Source organism: Silene latifolia, chromosome 11 (genome assembly GCF_048544455.1).
Source record: "Silene latifolia isolate original U9 population chromosome 11, ASM4854445v1, whole genome shotgun sequence".
Taxonomy (NCBI): Eukaryota; Viridiplantae; Streptophyta; class Magnoliopsida; order Caryophyllales; family Caryophyllaceae; genus Silene; species Silene latifolia.
The window spans coordinates 58,981,692-59,001,417 of NC_133536.1; the positions used below are offsets into that span (position 1 = coordinate 58,981,692).

Consider the following 19,726-nt stretch of genomic DNA (forward strand, 5'->3'; position numbering starts at 1 on the left):
TAAACACCATAAAATTGCCAACTCCCCATAAGATATAGATTAACATGGGAGTATAGATCACAACATATAGTCTTTTATTTTCCGCATATGATTTTGATTGATTTTTTTTTTCTTCTTTTTCTTTTTGTTTTTTTTCATTTTTCTTCGCTTCTTTTTCAATATTCCTCCTTCATTTCCCTCACCCATCCATCTCATGAAAAGATATAATAACCAACTGCAAATCAACACATTTCCAACATTGCTACCATTACTAGCTCGGCTAGGGTAGGAAAAATATGGATTGTAGCTAAATAGGGACAAAATGGGCAATTTGGCTATGTGGAGCTCATGGGTAAAATGAAATAAAGGGGTTGCCTCTCCAAACATGTGTCACCAACCACAGACCCGAATGCATACAGGTACTCAGTAGACTAAACTCATGCTTATGCAATTTGATGTTACATGCCTTATAAGGAGTAACTACTCACTTCCTACATGAACTGGTCATGGATGACACCAGTTATAAAGCTCTAAACCTCAGAAAGATATTGTAGTTTGCCAGAATTTCAAGTCAAGTCTACTTGTTCAACGCATTTTGAAACGAAATTCGGGAAATTGCAAAGACTAATTGCTAAAAGATGTGAAACAATGCAGGGCTTAAGCAAAAAGACAATCATCAGCAATGAAAAATTCCTATCAGACTCAAACCTAAAATGCAGAAATAAACATGATTTTTCTTGAATTTTTAATTTTTATGAGATTATAAATTTTTATGAAATAAAATACAATTCAAACGTAAGGAAACGTGATAACAGAAATGCAGTAAAAACAACATGCAGACACGATATGGATGCAAACCCTCCCCAAACCAAACTGTACAATGTCCCCATTGTACAAAGTAAAGGAAAAGAGATGCAAACTACAGAGAGGGAAAGCCGAAAACTTACAAAAGCGCGCAGACCACGGACCTCCCCAAACCGAACCAAAAAGAGAGGTTAGTAGGGCTCTCGATCGACAAAGGATCAGGTCGATCGAGAAGAGCACGGTACTCGATCGAGACAAGCAACACTCGATCGAGTCTTTTAGCAGCGCACAAACTCGATCGAGAACAGGACATCTCGATCGAGGGCTTTGAAGGGGAAGGACCACTCGATCGAGCAAGAAATCTACTCGATCGAGGGCTGTTGCATCAGTAAGCAACAGCACGGTACCTGTGCTGTACAATTTACGCATAAACTCTATTAAAATTGTTCAAATGCACACCAAACAGAAATAAAGAATGTCAAAAGTTGCAAAAACAAACATAACAAAATACAATCGGGTTGCCTCCCGAAAAACGCAGGTTTATGAGGTCCCGCACGACCTATAAGCGTCAAACATCACTCTCCGCCATCGCGTCGAAAAAGAGAACTTCGACGCGTCCAATCACAGCATCGGCCCCATAATAATGCTTCACGAGATGACCATTAACTTTGAAGCGATTCCCCTCGGAGTCCTCTAACTCAACTGATCTAAATTTAGTGACGCCAGTCACCGTGTACGGACCACTCCACCTGGACTTTAGCTTACCAGGAAATAGTCTCAACCGGGCATTAAACAGTAACACCTTTTGCCCAACATGGAACTCGCGGGGTACAATCCTCTTATCGTACCAACGCTTAGTCTTCTCCTTATAGATTCGGGAACTATCATAAGCGTTCAGCCGAAACTCCTCCAGCGCATCTAGCTGCAATAAACGCTTCTCACCACACAAGTCAGCATCATAATTAAGCTGGCGGATAGCCCACCAAGCTTTATGTTCTAGCTCAACAGGAAGATGACAAGACTTTCCATACACTAAACGATATGGTGAAGCACCGATTGGTGTCTTAAAAGCCGTCTTATAAGCCCACAACGTGTCCTCTAGTTTAGCACTCCAGTCTTTCCGTGATTTAGACACTACTTTACTCAAAATCTCTTTTAGTTCCCTATTAGAGACTTCGACCTGTCCGCTAGTCTGAGGGTGATACCCCAAACCTCTACGGTGTTTGACACCATATTTAGACAACAAAGCAGTCAACTGTTGTTCTCTAAAATGCATACCCCTATCGCTAATGACGACCCTAGGGACACCAAAACGGGGAAAAATAATCTTACGAAACAGCTTAATCACGGTCCGGGCATCACAATTGGGAGTGGCAATTGCCTCCACCCATTTGGACACATAGTCAATAGCTACCAGAATATACCTGTTACCCTGGCTAGACGGGAATGGCCCTTGATAATCAATGCCCCATACATCGAAAATCTCAACCTCTAAGATGCCGTTCTGAGGCATCTCATGTCTCTTGGAAATGTTTCCGTTCTCTCGACAAGCATCATGACTAGCAACAAAAACTTTAGTGTCAGCGAAAAGAGTTGGCCAATAAAAATTTGACTGCAATACCTTAGCCACGGTACGCGATGGACCGTGGTGTCCTCCACAAGGGGCCGAATGACAGCCTTCTAGAATAGCTTTGGTCTCCCACTGCGGAATACACCGTCTGTAGAGACCGTCTGCGCACTCCTTAAATAAATAAGGGTCATCCCAGAAATATTGCCGTGCATCGTGTAAGAATCTCTTACGCTGCTGATGAGATAAATCCGGTGGCAATGCTCGATCGACAAAGTTAGCATAATCGCAAACCAAAGTTCAGCACCATCCTTAGAATTCACAGAGGTATGAGAAAAAACATCAACAGAAAATAAGGAGTCGTCAGCGAAAGAATCATTAATGGGAAGAGAATCCTCCCCCTCCTGTTGCGTCAGACGCGACAGATGGTCAGCTACGACATTTTCTGCTCCCTTCTTATCCTTATCTCCAAGTCAAACTCCTGTAAAAGGAGTATCCATCTCAGCAATCTGGGCTTAACCTCCTTCTTGTTCAGAAGGTGTTTCAGCGCTGCATGATCTGTAAAAATAATAACTTTAGAACCCAACAGATATGATCTAAACTTATCTAGCGCATACACAACAGCTAAGAGCTCCTTCTCCGTAGTAGCATATTTCACTTGAGCCTCATCCAGAGTTCGGCTCGCATAATAAATCGCACTCAGCGCCTTGTCTTTCCGCTGGCCTAGCACCGCTCCTAGTGCATAATCGTTGGCATCGCACATAATCTCGAAGGGCAGCTTCCAGTCTGGAGGCTGGATGATGGGTGCAGAGACCAAAGCCTGCTTCAAAGTGTTAAAAGCAGAAAGACATTCATCATTAAAATCAAAAGGAGCATCCTTTAAAAGCAACTGTGTAAGTGGTCGAGCAATCTTTGAGAAGTCCTTGATAAACCGGCGATAGAAGCCAGCGTGACCAAGGAAACTCTTCACCCCCTTAACATTAATTGGAGGGAGTAATTGCTCGATTACTTGCACCTTTGCTTTGTCTACCTCAATACCCCTGTTGGAGACTAAGTGCCTAAGGACTACGCCCTCATTTACCATAAAATGGCACTTCTCCCAGTTTAGCACCAGATTAACCTCGATACATCGCTGCAAAACTTTATCAAGGTTAGCTAAACAATTATCAAAGTCATTCCCATAGACACTGAAGTCGTCCATAAAGACTTCCATGATAGACTCGATATACTCAGAAAAGATCCCCATCATACACCTCTGAAAGGTAGCAGGGGCATTACACAAACCAAAAGGCATCCTGCGATAAGCAAAAACACCCTTCGGATAAGTAAAAGTAGTCTTTTCCTGATCATCTGGGTGAATAGGGATCTGGAAGAACCCTGAGTACCCATCTAGATAACAGAAAAACTCATGAGAAGCCAATCTCTCTATCATCTGATCAATGAAAGGAAGGGGGAAATGATCTTTCTTGGTGGCGGCATTTAATTGCCGATAATCTATACACATCCGCCACCCGATCACTAGTCTAGTAGGTATTTGCTCATTGTTTTCATTTCGGACAACTGTGGTACCTCCTTTCTTAGGTACCACCTGAACGGGACTTACCTGTAACACCCCCACACTCCAAGTGCCTTACCAGGACCACTCAGGTATAAGGATGCCACCATCTCGGTTACCCGAGGCATGATATTCATAAGACAATAACGAAACAACTTTAAAAGTAATTAAAGTTTAAAGTGATTACATAGCAATACCAAACTGATAAAAAGAAATACAAGATCCTCAGACGGTCTACTGCTAAAACTATCAAAGCTATAAAACATTGTCTGACACAGCGGAAGACTTCTAACTGCCACGTGATGACTCATCCCAGCTATCCCATACGCATCACATCATACCTGCTCAATAACTGCTCACCACCCCCGAATGGATCACCACAGTTTTTAAAACATTTAAACGGGGTCAGTACTAATCACACAACTCAATATATATATCAACAATAAGATAAATAGACAGCTTAACCGTCACACACACAACCACACCAATTCCAACAATCTCAATCACCGACTGTCCACTGGACCAGCCTTGCCAGTGGGGGACCGCAGCCGTACCCACCAAATCCCCGCTCCTCATAATGAGCGATAACCCTGTCCATTAATGTGCACATCCCTTCTGTGGCGGGTTCCACAGAAGGCGAAACGAGGGCGTGAAGCCACTCCCGCAAGTGACCTCACTCAGCCGAGGACACGCCTCGAGAACCAGAGACCACAATCACAATCACAATCACAATCACAATCACAACCGTCACAATACAATTACTATATCAAACAATCAATCTCAACACATCAACAATCATCCCATTATGGGACTAATACTGAGTAGGAAATCCTACCTGGAACAGCAACACAATCAGACGGTCTCAACAGCTGTATAAAAAAGCCTCTTCTACAAATCCTTCTCCTATCATACATACACATAATCACTACCAATCATTATCTACAACAAAACCCCCAATCCCAAAATTAGGGTTTAACGAAACTTGACGAAATACTATAAAATTGGTATGTAGATCTTACCCTCGACGCAAGGATCACAAAGGTATAAAGAACGATGGAATCCGACCTCTCAAGCTCCGGGATTTGTCAACAACACGGATGAATGCGAAGAACGTAACTTGAATCTCCCTTTTAATGTTATTAGGTTTGTAAAAGTGTATTATGAAAGTGACTGAAAGATTTATATATTAATCCGTGTTATTAACAAAACCCGTCGAATTATCACCCGCTAACCGAGCTACTCGATCGAGTAGCTAAGGTACTCGATCGAGTGCCCCCTTACTCGATCGAGTATCCTAGTTACTCGATCGAGTACCCAACAGGTCAGAAACTATTTTAAAACGCAACTCACCCTTACTCGACAGAGTAAGGCCTACTCGATAGAGTACCCAAAGACTCATAAATACGGAGTATTACAGTCTTCCCTCCTTAAAAAGAACTTCGTCCCCGAAGTTCAACCCATACATAAAAACAAACATACTAACTCGGTCAAGACGCAACAAAGCTACTAAGAACTCAAAACAAAAACCCCAACTTACAGAACATGAAACCATGAACTCTTAACACCAACTCTACCAACTATTCCTACCTCCACACCTCGCTCACGATGTCGTATCAACTACATCATAAACTCTCCCGACACTAACTCCATACATAACCAACTACATAAACATCAAACGGAATGTTACATTCTACCACCCTTAAAAGGGACTTCGTCCTCGAAGTTTACTCACACTCATAACCTCATCATCCAACTGTCAACACTATTGAAGTATTCTCGCATTCCTAACATCGAACTACTACAAGCACGTCCATGACCTTTTAACACTATCAACCACAACATATACAAATCCATATCTTATGCTACACTAACACTCTACTTCCAAATATACTACCAAATGTACAACCATCAAAATCTCTTTTATCGCATCCTACTCCTCTTAAGATAAATGTTACGTCCTCGTAACTCACTAATACTAAATCCTAGATATATCTTTTCATTATCCTCATCACCACCGCATGTCAAAGATAACCACCTAGAACCTAAACACTCGCCATGCACATATCCAAGGCTCTCTTACTTAAACAACTCTCATACTTCACTTCACTCGTCACACCACCTAACCTATACCACAAAATCCTTAACTTAATCCAAAACTTCACTTGTTCCCTATTACCGCAACATGACACACCTCTCTATATAAACTACATAAAACTCTTATTGTCAAAAGCATAACTCACGATCCACACTTGTTACGTACACTCACACAAATCCTCAAGTTCTTTTCTTTATTACCGCAAAACTCATACAAAACTTAACATGACACTAATTCCCAACACCCTACACTCACTGTCCCAAAATCTGATTATGAACCACCTGCTGGCGTCCGGATCAATACAACACATGTTCCACCGATCACTTACCATGACTATGTCTAAAGCCTCATCTTAAAACAAGATCAAAAGTACTGTAACAACTTCTGACGACTGTGTCCCATCAATAGAATGTCACTATACCATGACAACAACGAAAACATATACAACTCTCTTCATATCATACTCTACTCTCATACCAAAACTGAACTGGTAAGAAACATCAATAAACAAGACAACTGTCTATCTGGCCCAACGGAACTCGCAGGGAGCAACATCAAACAAAACAACAATCTATGTATAAGCTGGTATGTACTTTGAAACTCGAATCATAAACATCCCGCCTACTCCACCACATCCGTGACGGCATCACAACACCGCCACCAAAAGCCACACGCATGATGCGAAAATACCCGCATCACAACACTAAATATCGTGTCCGGATCACCATCCGAGGCACCACAACCACATCGATAGTCATCACAACTTACACAATCCCATAAGTACTGGCTCAACATAATTTCTCGAACAAGAAAAACTTACTCAAATCCCCTTTACTAAATCACAAGCAACATATTATATGAATTAAACAGATAATAACCTCGTGAATATCATCCTCTTACCATATCACGAGTTTGACATGTATCATGAATACATACAAGTATAGCCGATCATGCGGATCACTCAAATTATTACCTTTTTGAGTATCATTCAATTAGATTAGCGTACTCAACATGCATGACAGAACATTCAAATAACAACTTTATGATAATCACACCATACCACGTCTTGTGAGGTCAAAACCTCACACAAACATTTATATATCACGGACCGTAATCACATCCAACCAAATCAATCCCGATCACGTAAGTTACCACTCAACAAAGGTTACCTGTTGTCCGAGCTTAACTCGCATGCCCCTCATCACATTCTTCCATTCGCATCACCAGCACCTTCTTCCATACATAACCATACAGCTAACACTCATTATGAGAAACCACCTCCTAAGACTGTGTCTTATACTTCCTGACAATCATACTTTTATCAATTCAGCCTTTACAAAATCAGCCTCTTTAGAATTGCCACTTTTCTAATATACCCTCACCCTTAACCACTAGTCAAAGACCATAACACTACCACTGTCCGGACATCAAACCTCTTCACTCATCTCTAAACATCATGATTTCTTTTCTATCTTTGGTTAACATCCCAAACAACGAACATCGAATCCATGAACAAAATTACCTCAACATTCTTCCCAATATTTTCCTTAATTGAATCATCATCCATTTCTCCACCAAAATCTCATATCATGCAGATATTCTACTAACTTCTTACTTTCCTTAATTTCTCGAAACTCATTATTAATCATGTTGTCCTGAAGCTCCCATATAACCATTAACTAACATCCTCATGATAATATCACACATTTCGATGATTCCTTACCTTTATATCACATAACTCCGGTGAAAATTTTCCTTAGCTTACTTTTTACTCTCCTCATGCTTTTCTTTTTACACTCGACTAAAGCAATTGACCATTCAACTCCTTATTACTTCTTCCTAACTTTTTAGTGCTCCGATCACCTTCTCATTGCTCCAAAATTCCAATCCCATTATTTCTTATCGATATTATCTCACTCTTCCTTACCATGTGTCCCCTCTCATCACTCCACTCACTCACACTTGTCGTTAATTTGTCCATAAAAATCAACATTTAAAGTTCAAACAATTACATCTCTAGAATTTTTTTTTTTTTTTTTTTTTTACCGTTAATTGCCCAAGGAAATTACACATTAGTTTCGTCTCTCAATAACACAAATTTCCAAACTCAGTCACTATCTGCAAATCCACGTCGCGACATGTCTCCATTAAGTTCACTATAAACCACTCTTCTCAATTCCTCTAAAACGACCTTTCATTACATATATTCTTACTCAACACTATTTCTAACCATCTCCTTCCATAATTCGTTATACATCTCAGGTTGCTACTATCCACATCCTTTCTTTCAATTTTTTTCATCCTCACGTTCCTTAAACTTACATCACTCTTTGCCCACATTCACTTACTCTTACATTACTCAACACACAATCATATCACTCATCCCGTCTCGCAAAACATGCTCTATGCCTCAATTAAGCCATACCAATCTCCCTTTTCTTTTTCCACTATCTATCACAACACATAGAACTCATGTCCTCCCACCGAACTCCTACTCACCACAGGTGCCACTCACTACACCATAAGATTGGGTAACTTACGCATCAGGATCAACATACATGTAAAACAATGCATAAAGAAGTAAAATAACATCTTTGAATTAAACATAATATGCAACGAAGTCAAAAGATAAGCATATGACCCAAAACAGGGGTCACTAGATCGAGTACAGGCCACTCGATCGAGTAAGGGACTTACTCGATCGAGTAGGTGGAGATCAGAAGCACGTAAAACAAATCACCAGGGCTACTCGATCGAGTAACTAACGTACTCAATCGAGTTCCCCCTTACTCGATCGAGTACCAAGGCTACTCGATCGAGTACCCCAATTCTCAGCACTGTCCAGGTTTCGTAAAACAGTCATAACTCACTCATTACTTGGTCGTTTTGGGCGTGTGACCTATCGTTAGAATCGTAAAAGGACAAGCTATCACCTCCAATTAGAATCACATCAAAATAATTTATGCATCTCAAGTTATAACAGTTTAAAGACAACCTCTTTATAAACGAAAAACACAACTATTGATTTTTACTTCCCAAACGACTTAAACAACAACAAGGTAGACAAAACGACTCAGTACTCATAAAACCAGTATTGCTAATCTCATGTTACCATCTTCAAAAATCAAGCAACAACATCCATCATGCACATATATTATTTAACTCATTAGTCATGTACTAACCGCATACTTTATATTTTATAACTTTTCGTAACACAAAACATTCTCATACATTACAAATCCTATTTCCATGTTACTAATACAACAACATTACAAATACACTTCGTCACCTAAACATATTCATAATCACAAAATTCATATTCTCATGCAATTGCTACTCCATCTTTTCCAATCAATTCATCCATTTCCAACACATTACTCATCATTCTCATACACTTTTCTAACAATTCTAACCAACATTGTAAACCAACTATCATGCAACATGCTTTCAATCAACAACATACGAAATCACATCATCACCATCTTTTCTACACATTCCCCACTCTCAACATACATACATCCACTGATTCATGCCACACATCACTACATAGGTACACAATACACAAGGTAAACACATAGCGATCCCGACTCATATCCCATAGTGACCGGTTCAAAATTGTAGGGCGAGTTCGCGACTTTAGGACGTCTCCCAAGTCTTTGCATTAGCTCCTACAACCTTTACCCCGGGTTCATTTTAATTGACTCCCTATATTCATTGGATTCATTGGTTACAGGTTTCAGGATCGTCGCTCTGATACCATTTGTAAGACCCCCACACTCCAAGTGCCTTACCAGGACCACTCAGGTATAAGGATGCCACCATCTCGGTTACCCGAGGCATGATATTCATAAGACAATAACGAAACAACTTTAAAAATAATTAAAGTTTAAAGTGATTACATAGCAATACCAAACTGATAAAAATAAATACAAGATCCTCAGACGGTCTACTGCTAAAACTATCAAAGCTATAAAACATTGTCTGACTTCTAACTGCCACGTGATGACTCATCCCAGCTATCCCATACGCATCACATCATACCTGCTCAATAACTGCTCACCACCCCCGAATGGATCACCACAGTTTTTAAAACATTTAAACGGGTCAGTACTAATCACACAACTCAATATATATATCAACAATAAGATAAACAGACAGCTTAACCGTCACACACACAACCACACCAATTCCAACAATCTCAATCACCGACTGTCCACTGGACCAGCCCTGCCAGTGGGGGACCGCAGCCGTACCCACCAAATCCCCGCTCCTCATAATGAGTGATAACCCTGTCCATTAATGTGCACATCCCTTCTGTGGAGGGTTCCACAGAAGGCGAAACTAGGGCGTGAAGCCACTCCCGCAAGTGACCTCACTCAGCCGAGGACACGCCTCGAGAACCAGAGACCACAATCACAATCACAATCACAACCGTCACAATACAATTACTATATCAAACAATCAATCTCAACACATCAACAATCATCCCATTATGGGACTAATACTGAGTAGGAAATTGATGGGACAAGAGTTGGTCGTCACACATCCATCAAACACATTTATAATACTCAACAAACTACTAGTTAGCGGTAAGTCGAGGTCGATCCATGGGACGGTGTACTTTGGGTTCTAAGTCTATCTATCTCAATTTATGCTAGTGTCACAATTTGTTTGGGTTTGTAGTCGTGTCTAGACTAATGCAAACAACAAGGTAAAACAAGCATAAAAGGAAAGATGTAAACAAATGATTAAAAGTGCTAGGATATCATGGGGTCATAGGGGATTCATTGTAATGATCATACAAACATGTTTGCAATTATATGCAAGCAATTAGTGTTGTGGAGGAACCGAGTTGGGTTATGTCTTACGGTTCATAGGAAGAGTTGGGTCCCGGAGCCGAATCGATTAGATTGTACGACACCTACAAGTCGACTTACTTTCCTCCTATTCAACCTCTATGCATGGTCTAACAAGACTCGAGTTGGTTTATATCATACAAGTCAAGTTGAGTAGATAAGAGATGGTAAAAATGCAAGGATTCATAGGCTTAGCATTTCATCAAACATAACATGTGCATAAAGTTGACATCACAACAAGCAAGCAATTTAATCATGTGAACATATTAGATTAAGCATGAATCAATCCCATGTTGGTTTCCCCTAATTACCCACTAATCCTAGCTAAGTAACTACTCACTCATTATCATGGGAAACATGTCATTAATGGTGTCAAACATCACAACAAGTATAAACATGATAATAGAATGAAGAAATGAACAATAAAGATAAAAGGGTAAAGGAATTATACCAAACTTGAGGTGATCCAAATAATAAAGCAAGAATAAAAGAAGAAACTTGATTGATTGATGAAGGGTTGTCAATCCTCCAATAACCCAATAATCTTCAATTTCCCAATAATAAACTTGAATAATAAACTTGAATAATAATTAAGGAGAGATTAATGTGTAATTTATGGAAAGATTAAATGATAATTTATTCTAATCTACTCCTAATCTAATCTAAGAGAATTTCCTCCTCAAAACCACCCCCCTTGATTAATTACAAAGATGGGGTATTTATAGTGGAAATTAGGTGGATGCATTAGGGTTAACTAAGGGCTAAACTAGTAATTACACTTTTTAGATTGAGCAAGGAGGAGCCGGTATTTTCCGAGAGAAGGGCTTCTTTCTTCGTAGCTTGGAGAAGACAATCCGTGCTGTGCTGGAATCCGGGCGGAATAGGGTCGGGACGGGCGGATTATGGCGTTGGAATCCGAGCGGAATTGATGGAATCCGGGCGGATTTCGGCGGGGCAATCCGAGCGTCTTTTGTGGAAATCCGCTCGGATTGTGTTGTGAGGAGACGGGCGGATTGGAGACAATCCGCTCGGATTGTTCTTCAGCAATGATACTTCATCTTTTCTTCCCTTTTGTTCACTTCCGTTTTATTCTTGTGGGATTGATCTTTAGTCCTTGCTTTCCTCTTCATACTAGTCCATCTAGTATCGTCAAGTAGCTTCCGAGTACGCACGAAAGACGGGAATTTCCGCCTTATTATCTTCTTTTCTACAAAACATATGAAATGCGATAGAAAAGCAAATAGGAAGGTTTTGACGGATAGAATGGCCATAGAATGTTATAATAGTATGCAAAATAGGCTCAATTAGGGGACTAAATGTGCGCAAATAATGTTCACATCAGAAATCCTACCTGGAACAGCAACACAATCAGACGGTCTCAACAACTGTATAAAAAAGCCTCTTCTGCAAATCCTTCTCCTATCATACATACACATAATCACTACCAATCATTATCTACAACAAAACCCCTAATCCCAAAATTAGGGTTTAACGAAACTTGACGAAATACTATAAAATTGGTATGTAGATCTTACCCTCGACGCAAGGATCACAAAGGTATAAAGAACGATGGAATCCGACCTCTCAAGCTCTGGGATTTGTCAACAACACGGATGAATGCGAAGAACGTAACTTGAATCTCCCTTTTAATGTTATTAGGTTTGTAAAAGTGTATTATGAAAGTGACGGAAAGATTTATATATTAATCCGTGTTATTAACAAAACCCGTCGAATGATCACCCGCTAACCGAGCTACTCGATCGAGTAGCTAAGGTACTCGATCGAGTGCCCCCTTACTCGATCGAGTATCCTAGTTACTCGATCGAGTACCCAACAGGTCAGAAACTATTTTAAAACGCAACTCACCCTTACTCGACAGAGTAAGGCCTACTCGATAGAGTACCCAAAGACTCATAAATACGGAGTATTACATTACCCATTTAGAGTTCCCAACTGAATAAACAATACCTGCGTCGAGTAGTTTCATAACCTCAGCCGTCACAACTTCCTCCCTATGGTGTTAGAAACACTGGAGGATCGCGGAATTTCCCCTCTTGCCTAGACAAGAAGAAGGGTCGTCCCCTCTCTACCATGCACAAAAATGGATACGATGGATAAAGGGATCAATAGATATTTGAGTTTCACTTTGGGAGTTTGCTTTTGTTTTTATTTTTCCCCCCAATTTCTTGTGGCATATAACATTTGAGAACACTTTCTTTTTGCCATTTCTTTTGATTTTTGGCTTTTCAACACTTGACAACTTTCAACTTTTTGCATTTTCTTTTTGAACATTTTCAAAGTCACCCCATATGTAGTGAGGGTGGCTTATATTTGAAACTTTAGAAGTTCTATTTTTGCTCCTCTTTTCATTTGATGCATTTCTGCAAACTTTCTTTCACTTTTCATTTCATTGAACTCAAATTGATTTCTTTTTGTGCCGATTCCCTTTGATGACAAAATGTGTGGTAGAACATGGATGAATGATGGATGGATGCATAGTTTCAAGGGTCACCTTGGAATAAACGGTAGCCAAGGAGTTATCACACCACAAGGTACTCTTGACTAGGCCTTAATCCATGGGTCAAGGGATACTAGCATGACACATCCTAGGGTGTTTTACAAGCATTCTAACAAGCAAAGTCTTAAGAAGAAAAAGCATCTAGTAGGGCCTATATACACTTGTCAAGCTTCCCAAGTAGACGGTTTCGCAAAATTTTTCTAACATGCAACTACATGCCATGATGCAACTAACATTTATACATCCTAATGCATATGCTTCTACCAACTAGTATGCCATATAATCTAAATGCAATCCTAAATTCACATTGTTTATACCGCATCAATCAAAATAAAGCCACATAGTCATTAACATAGAGAGGAAAAAGGAGATTGGAAAGATCATACCATGCGGTCTTCAATATCCTCATGTCTCGGATGTGGCGTAGTCAATCAATGTGAAAAAGGATGAACAAACACAATGTATACAAAACAATATATACAAGTCTACACTACAAAGGAAATGAACTTGTTTTTGGATTTTTCAATTTTTCAAATTTTTATGGTTTTTGTTTTTATGAAATTAAAAGACATATTTTTGTGATTTTTCGAAAATTTTCAATTTTTATGCATTTTGGAATATAAATTCCCATCCCCCACTTTATTTTGGACATTGTCCTCAATGTACATGTAGGAGTAGGAATAAAAAAGAAAGTACGTGTTTTTTGGATTTTTGAATTTTTTGGAATAAAGTACAAATGCAATGATATGATATGAATGAATGCATGCTCTAACTAAATGCAATTCTATATGACATATATAACAAATGAATGCAATCTAAACTATGCATGATTTAAACTATGGTCACTTATGATCAAACCTCCCCAAACCGATTTAAACACTATCTCTAGTGTAGAAAAGAATAGGATTGGTCATTAGTGACTATGCATGAATTCTAATCTATATGCAACTATCTACACGAATCATGTGAGATAAATATAATGCAAACTATACTATATGAACTAACTATTGCAAATGCAATATGGAATATAATACAAATGCATGCGAACACTACACTAAATGCCATGTATATACAAAAGAGAGAGGGAAAGATTGGTATCATACAAATGGTGGTTTGAGATAGGACTCCACCAAACTAGTTCAAATTGTAGAAATTCTTGTCCATAGAGCTCAAGGCTCTTAGTAGAAGATCAAAAGCTTGTGAACAAGCTCCAAACAAGCATAAGTATGGGTTGCTCCATTTAAACGTGAAATTAGGCCAAGGAAGCTTGCCATAAGTTCTTTGTTTCACCTTGTCCTTGGCACTAGAGCTTTCCGAATGCTTTAAACCAATAAGCCCATGATTCTTATCAACACTAGGTATGAAGTATGGTTCATGTCCATCCGAAGACTTCCACTTACCACCTTCTTCTTCAATTTTGGTGACGATGATAGTATTTTGATTATTCAATCCTTCCAAGGTAGAAGGAGAATTTTCATAACATTGATGATCAAGCTCCTTAGAAGTTGGCATTGTGGATGCCAAATTTCCACAAGTAGCTTCACGTGCAAGTTTCTCTTTTAGCTTTGCTACCAAGTAGCTCTTGTATGATGCCTTGACCTTTTGAAGAAGGTCCACCATATCCTCTTCAACAATCATTGGCTCCATGGTAGGTGTCAAGTAGTCTTCATGGGAGATAGGGAAAGGACATTCACCTTCATGATAGGATATCTCAAAGGTCTCAAGGATAGGTTCCTCAAGGAAGGTGATATTACAAGTCCATCCCTTAGGCTCATCATCATCGCTATCTCCATAAGAATCATAAATGGGAGCTTCACTCTTCTTCACCAACTCTTTCTCCAACACCTCAACATTCACATCAAATGATACACCCTCATACTCACAAAGGTTAAGAGTATTTGGCTTACTCAACCTCATATCTTCATCATCAAATACCACACTTTCATATTCACAAGAGCTCAAGAAGATTGGCTCTTCCCACTTCTCAACTTCTTCAACAAAGGTCATTGCCTCAAATTCATATTCATGTTCAATGCTCAAGGATTGGTGGGGAGTGTTTGTTTGGGTTGTTTCTTGGGTTGCTTTCAATTGGGCAATTTGAATTACCAACTCCTCACCATGGGTAACAATGCTTTGGAGAACATCGTTTCTATTTTGGCTCTCCTCTAGCACTTGTTTGAAGAAGTTTTCTTGGTCTCCCATCATTTGGAGAACCATGTCTTGAATGTCAAAGTTGGGCTCATCTTTTTGTTGTGGGTGGGTGTAAAAGTGCTCATATTGTGGCATTTGGAATTGGTTGTAAAGTGAGTTTTGGGTGGTTGGTTGTTGTGGGTATTGGATGTGGTTATTTTGGTTTGGAAAGTTGGGGTAGTAGTTAAGATTTTCATTGTATGAGTTGTAAGGTAGGTCTGTGTTGACTTGCTCCTCAAACTCCCCATACCCATAGTCATACTCAAAAGATCCACCACATACTCCATATGTCAAGTCTTGCATCATTATGGTCAAGATAAAGATACAACTATAAACATGGAAACTACAAGAAAACGGAAAAAACAAACCTTGGGGAACAAGTTCCTCAAGGTTAAAGCACAAATAAAAATAGACAAACAAGTAAGAACTTAATTACATAGCACCATCCCCGGCAACGGCGCCATTTTGATGGGACAAGAGTTGGTCGTCACACATCCATCAAACACATTTATAATACTCAACAAACTACTAGTTAGCGGTAAGTCGAGGTCGATCCATGGGACGGTGTGCTTTGGGTTCAAAGTCTATCTATCTCAATTTATGCTAGTGTCATAATTTGTTTGGGTTTGTAGTTGTGTCTAGACTAATGCAAACAACAAGGTAAAACAAGCAATAAAGGAAAAGATGTAAACAAATGATTAAAAGTGCTAGGATATCATGGGGTCATAGGGGATTCGTGGTAATGATCATACAAACATGTTTACAATTATATGCAAGCAATTAGTGTTGTGGAGGAACCGAGTTGGGTTATGTCTTACGGTTCATAGGAAGAGTTGGGTCCCGGAGCCGAATCGATTAGATTGTACGACACCTACAAGTCGACTTACTTTCCTCCTATTCAACCTCTATGCATGGTCTAACAAGACTCGAGTTGGTTTATATATTACAAGTCAAGTTGAGTAGATAAGAGATGGTAAAAATGCAAGGATTCATAGGCTTAGCATTTCATCAAACATAACATGTGCATAAAGTTGACATCACAACAAGCAAGCAATTTAATCATGTGAACATATTAGATTAAGCATGAATCAATCCCATGTTGGTTTCCCCTAATTACCCACTAATCCTAGCTAAGTAACTACTCACTCATTATCATGGGAAACATGTCATTAATGGTGTCAAACATCACAACAAGTATAAACATGATAATAGAATGAAGAAATGAACAATAAAGATAAAAGGGTAAAGGAATTATACCAAACTTGAGGTGATCCAAATAATAAAGCAAGAATAAAAGAAGAAACTTGATTGATTGATGAAGGGTTGTCAATCCTCCAATAACCCAATAATCTTCAATTACCCAATAATAAACTTGAATAATAAACTTGAATAATAATTAAGGAGAGATTAATGTGTAATTTATGGAAAGATTAAATGATAATTTATTCTAATCTACTCCTAATCTAATCTAAGAGAATTTCCTCCTCAAAACCACCCCCCTTGATTAATTACAAAGATGGGGTATTTATAGTGGAAATTAGGTGGATGCATTAGGGTTAACTAAGGGCTAAACTAGTAATTACACTTTTTAGATTGAGCAAGGAGGAGCCGGTATTTTCCGAGAGAAGGGCTTCTTTCTTCGTAGCTTGGAGAAGACAATCCGTGCTGTGCTGGAATCCGGGCGGAATAGGGTCGGGACGGGCGGATTATGGCGTTGGAATCCGAGCGGAATTGATGGAATCCGGGCGGATTCTGGCGGGGCAATCCGAGCGTCTTTTGTGGAAATCCGCTCGGATTGTGTTGTGAGGAGACGGGCGGATTGGAGACAATCCGCTCGGATTGTTCTTCAGCAATGATACTTCTTCTTTTCTTCCCTTTTGTTCACTTCCGTTTTATTCTTGTGGGATTGATCTTTAGTCCTTGCTTTCCTCTTCATACTAGTCCATCTAGTATCGTCAAGTAGCTTCCGAGTACGCACGAAAGACGGGAATTTCCGCCTTATTATCTTCTTTTCTACAAAACATATGAAATGCGATAGAAAAGCAAATAGGAAGGTTTTGACGGATAGAATGGCCATAGAATGTTATAATAGTATGCAAAATAGGCTCAATTAGGGGACTAAATGTGCGCAAATAATGTTCACATCAGAAATCCTACCTGGAACAGCAACACAATCAGACGGTCTCAACAGCTGTATAAAAAAGCCTCTTCTACAAATCCTTCTCCTATCATACATACACATAATCACTACCAATCATTATCTACAACAAAACCCCCAATCCCAAAATTAGGGTTTAACGAAACTTGACGAAATACTATAAAATTGGTATGTAGATCTTACCCTCGACGCAAGGATCACAAAGGTATAAAGAACGATGGAATCCGACCTCTCAAGCTCCGGGATTTGTCAACAACAAGGATGAATGCGAAGAACGTAACTTGAATCTCCCTTTTAATGTTATTAGGTTTGTAAAAGTGTATTATGAAAGTGACGGAAAGATTTATATATTAATCCGTGTTATTAACAAAACCCGTCGAATGATCACCCGCTAACCGAGCTACTCGATCGAGTAGCTAAGGTACTCGATCGAGTGCCCCCTTACTCGATCGAGTATCCTAGTTACTCGATCGAGTACCCAACAGGTCAGAAACTATTTTAAAACGCAACTCACCCTTACTCGACAGAGTAAGGCCTACTCGATAGAGTACCCAAAGACTCATAAATACGGAGTATTACATTACCCATTTAGAGTTCCCAACTGAATAAACAATACCTGCGTCGAGTAGTTTCATAACCTCAGCCGTCACAACTTCCTCCATCTTCGGATTCAGCTTTCGCTGACCCTGTCTGCAAGGTTTGTGATCATCCTCTAACTCAATCCTATGCATGCAGACATCAGGGCTGATGCCCTTAAGGTCATCCAACGAATATCCCATCGCCTTCCTATTTCTCTTAAGAACAGTCAATAAAGCAGTTAACTGTTCGTCGTTGAGCTTAGCGCTCACAATCACTGGGAACTGCTCAGTATCATCAAGAAAGGCATACTTAAGGTGAGAGGGAAGAGCTTTACGCTCGGGGACCTTTACCTCGACTGAGCACAAAGTGTGTGCCAAGTTCTCTACTGTTCGGTGAACGTCGATGACTCTATCTCGATCGTAGTAATTCCAAGCAGCTCCTCGACATCATCCTCGTCATCCGAAAAATCCGCATACTCATCTAGAAACATCAAAGACTCATGCGGATCCTTAACTAAGGAATCCGACCAAAATTAAAGCGAGACTCATCAATAATGTCAACAGAGTAACAAGTATCCTCTATCATCGGTCTAGACAAGGTCTCGGGCAGACTAAACGTAATCACATCATCCCCTACCTCTAGGGTCAACCGCCCGAGTTTGACGTCGATAATGGCTCCAGCTGTACACAAAAACGGTCTACCCAGAATAATCTGGGTACGGGTATCCTCAGCAATATCTAATACAATAAAGTCCACTGGGATAAAGAATTTTCCCACCTTAACGGGCACATCCTCTAAGATACCTAAGGGCCGTCTAACAGATCTGTCGGCCATCTGTAGGGTGATATTGGTCATTTTTAGGTGACCCAATTTAAGCTTAGAAAAGATAGAATAGGGCATGACACTGACACTAGCTCCAAGGTCACACAGCGCCCTATTTATCACCACATCTCCTATAACACAAGAAATAGAGAAACTACCCGGGTCCTTCAGTTTAGGGGGAGACTTTCCTGAAATTAGACTACTAGACTCTTCCATGAAAGCGACAGTAGCTGTTTCTCCAAATTCCCTCTTACGCGTAATAATATCTTTCATAAATTTTGCGTAAGGAGGTATTTGGGTAATTAACCCAGCAAAAGGAATAGTTACCTGAATGTTTCTTACCATATCTGCGAATTTGCTGAATTGTCTCTCCGTCTTTGTGTCGCGTAATCGACTCGGGTAAGGGACCTTAACCATAGGAAGTGGGTCCTCTTCTTTCTCTTTTCTTTTATCAGTTCTCGACACCCTCGCAGCACAGGAGGGTACCCCACTACGGTCAGCATTAGAATGCGTGTCCGCATGCTCAGCTTCTCTCGATCGAGGCTCAGAAGTGCTCGATCGAGAGCTTTTCTTGCTAACCTCTCTCGATCGAGAGGTTTCATC

The 19,726-nt window shown here is 39.9% G+C and overlaps 1 protein-coding gene across 1 annotated transcript; it reads right to left on the reverse strand.

Moving 5' to 3' along the window:
* Nucleotides 1-1,351: 1,351 nt before the first annotated feature.
* Nucleotides 1,352-19,468, reverse strand: LOC141613470 (uncharacterized). Its single transcript, XM_074432207.1, has 6 exons — nt 18,938-19,468; nt 18,307-18,582; nt 3,360-3,605; nt 2,645-2,754; nt 1,632-2,081; nt 1,352-1,532 (listed from the first exon to the last, which is right to left on the reverse strand). Exons 1-6 carry the CDS (start codon nt 19,466-19,468, stop codon nt 1,352-1,354), a joined length of 1,794 nt encoding a protein of 597 aa, XP_074288308.1.
* Between the last annotated feature and the right edge of the window lie 258 nt (nt 19,469-19,726).

Coding starts and splice junctions, on each gene's coding strand:
- LOC141613470 (XM_074432207.1), bottom strand. CDS start 19,468: ATGGTAAGAAACATTCAGGTAACTATTCCTTTTGCTGGGTTAATTACC. Junction 2,755..3,359: donor TAGACAAAGCAAAGGTGCAA/GTAATCGAGCAA, acceptor CTGACGCAACAG/GAGGGGGAGGATTCTCTTCC. Junction 1,533..1,631: donor AAGGAGAAGACTAAGCGTTG/GTACGATAAGAG, acceptor GCTAAAGTCCAG/GTGGAGTGGTCCGTACACGG.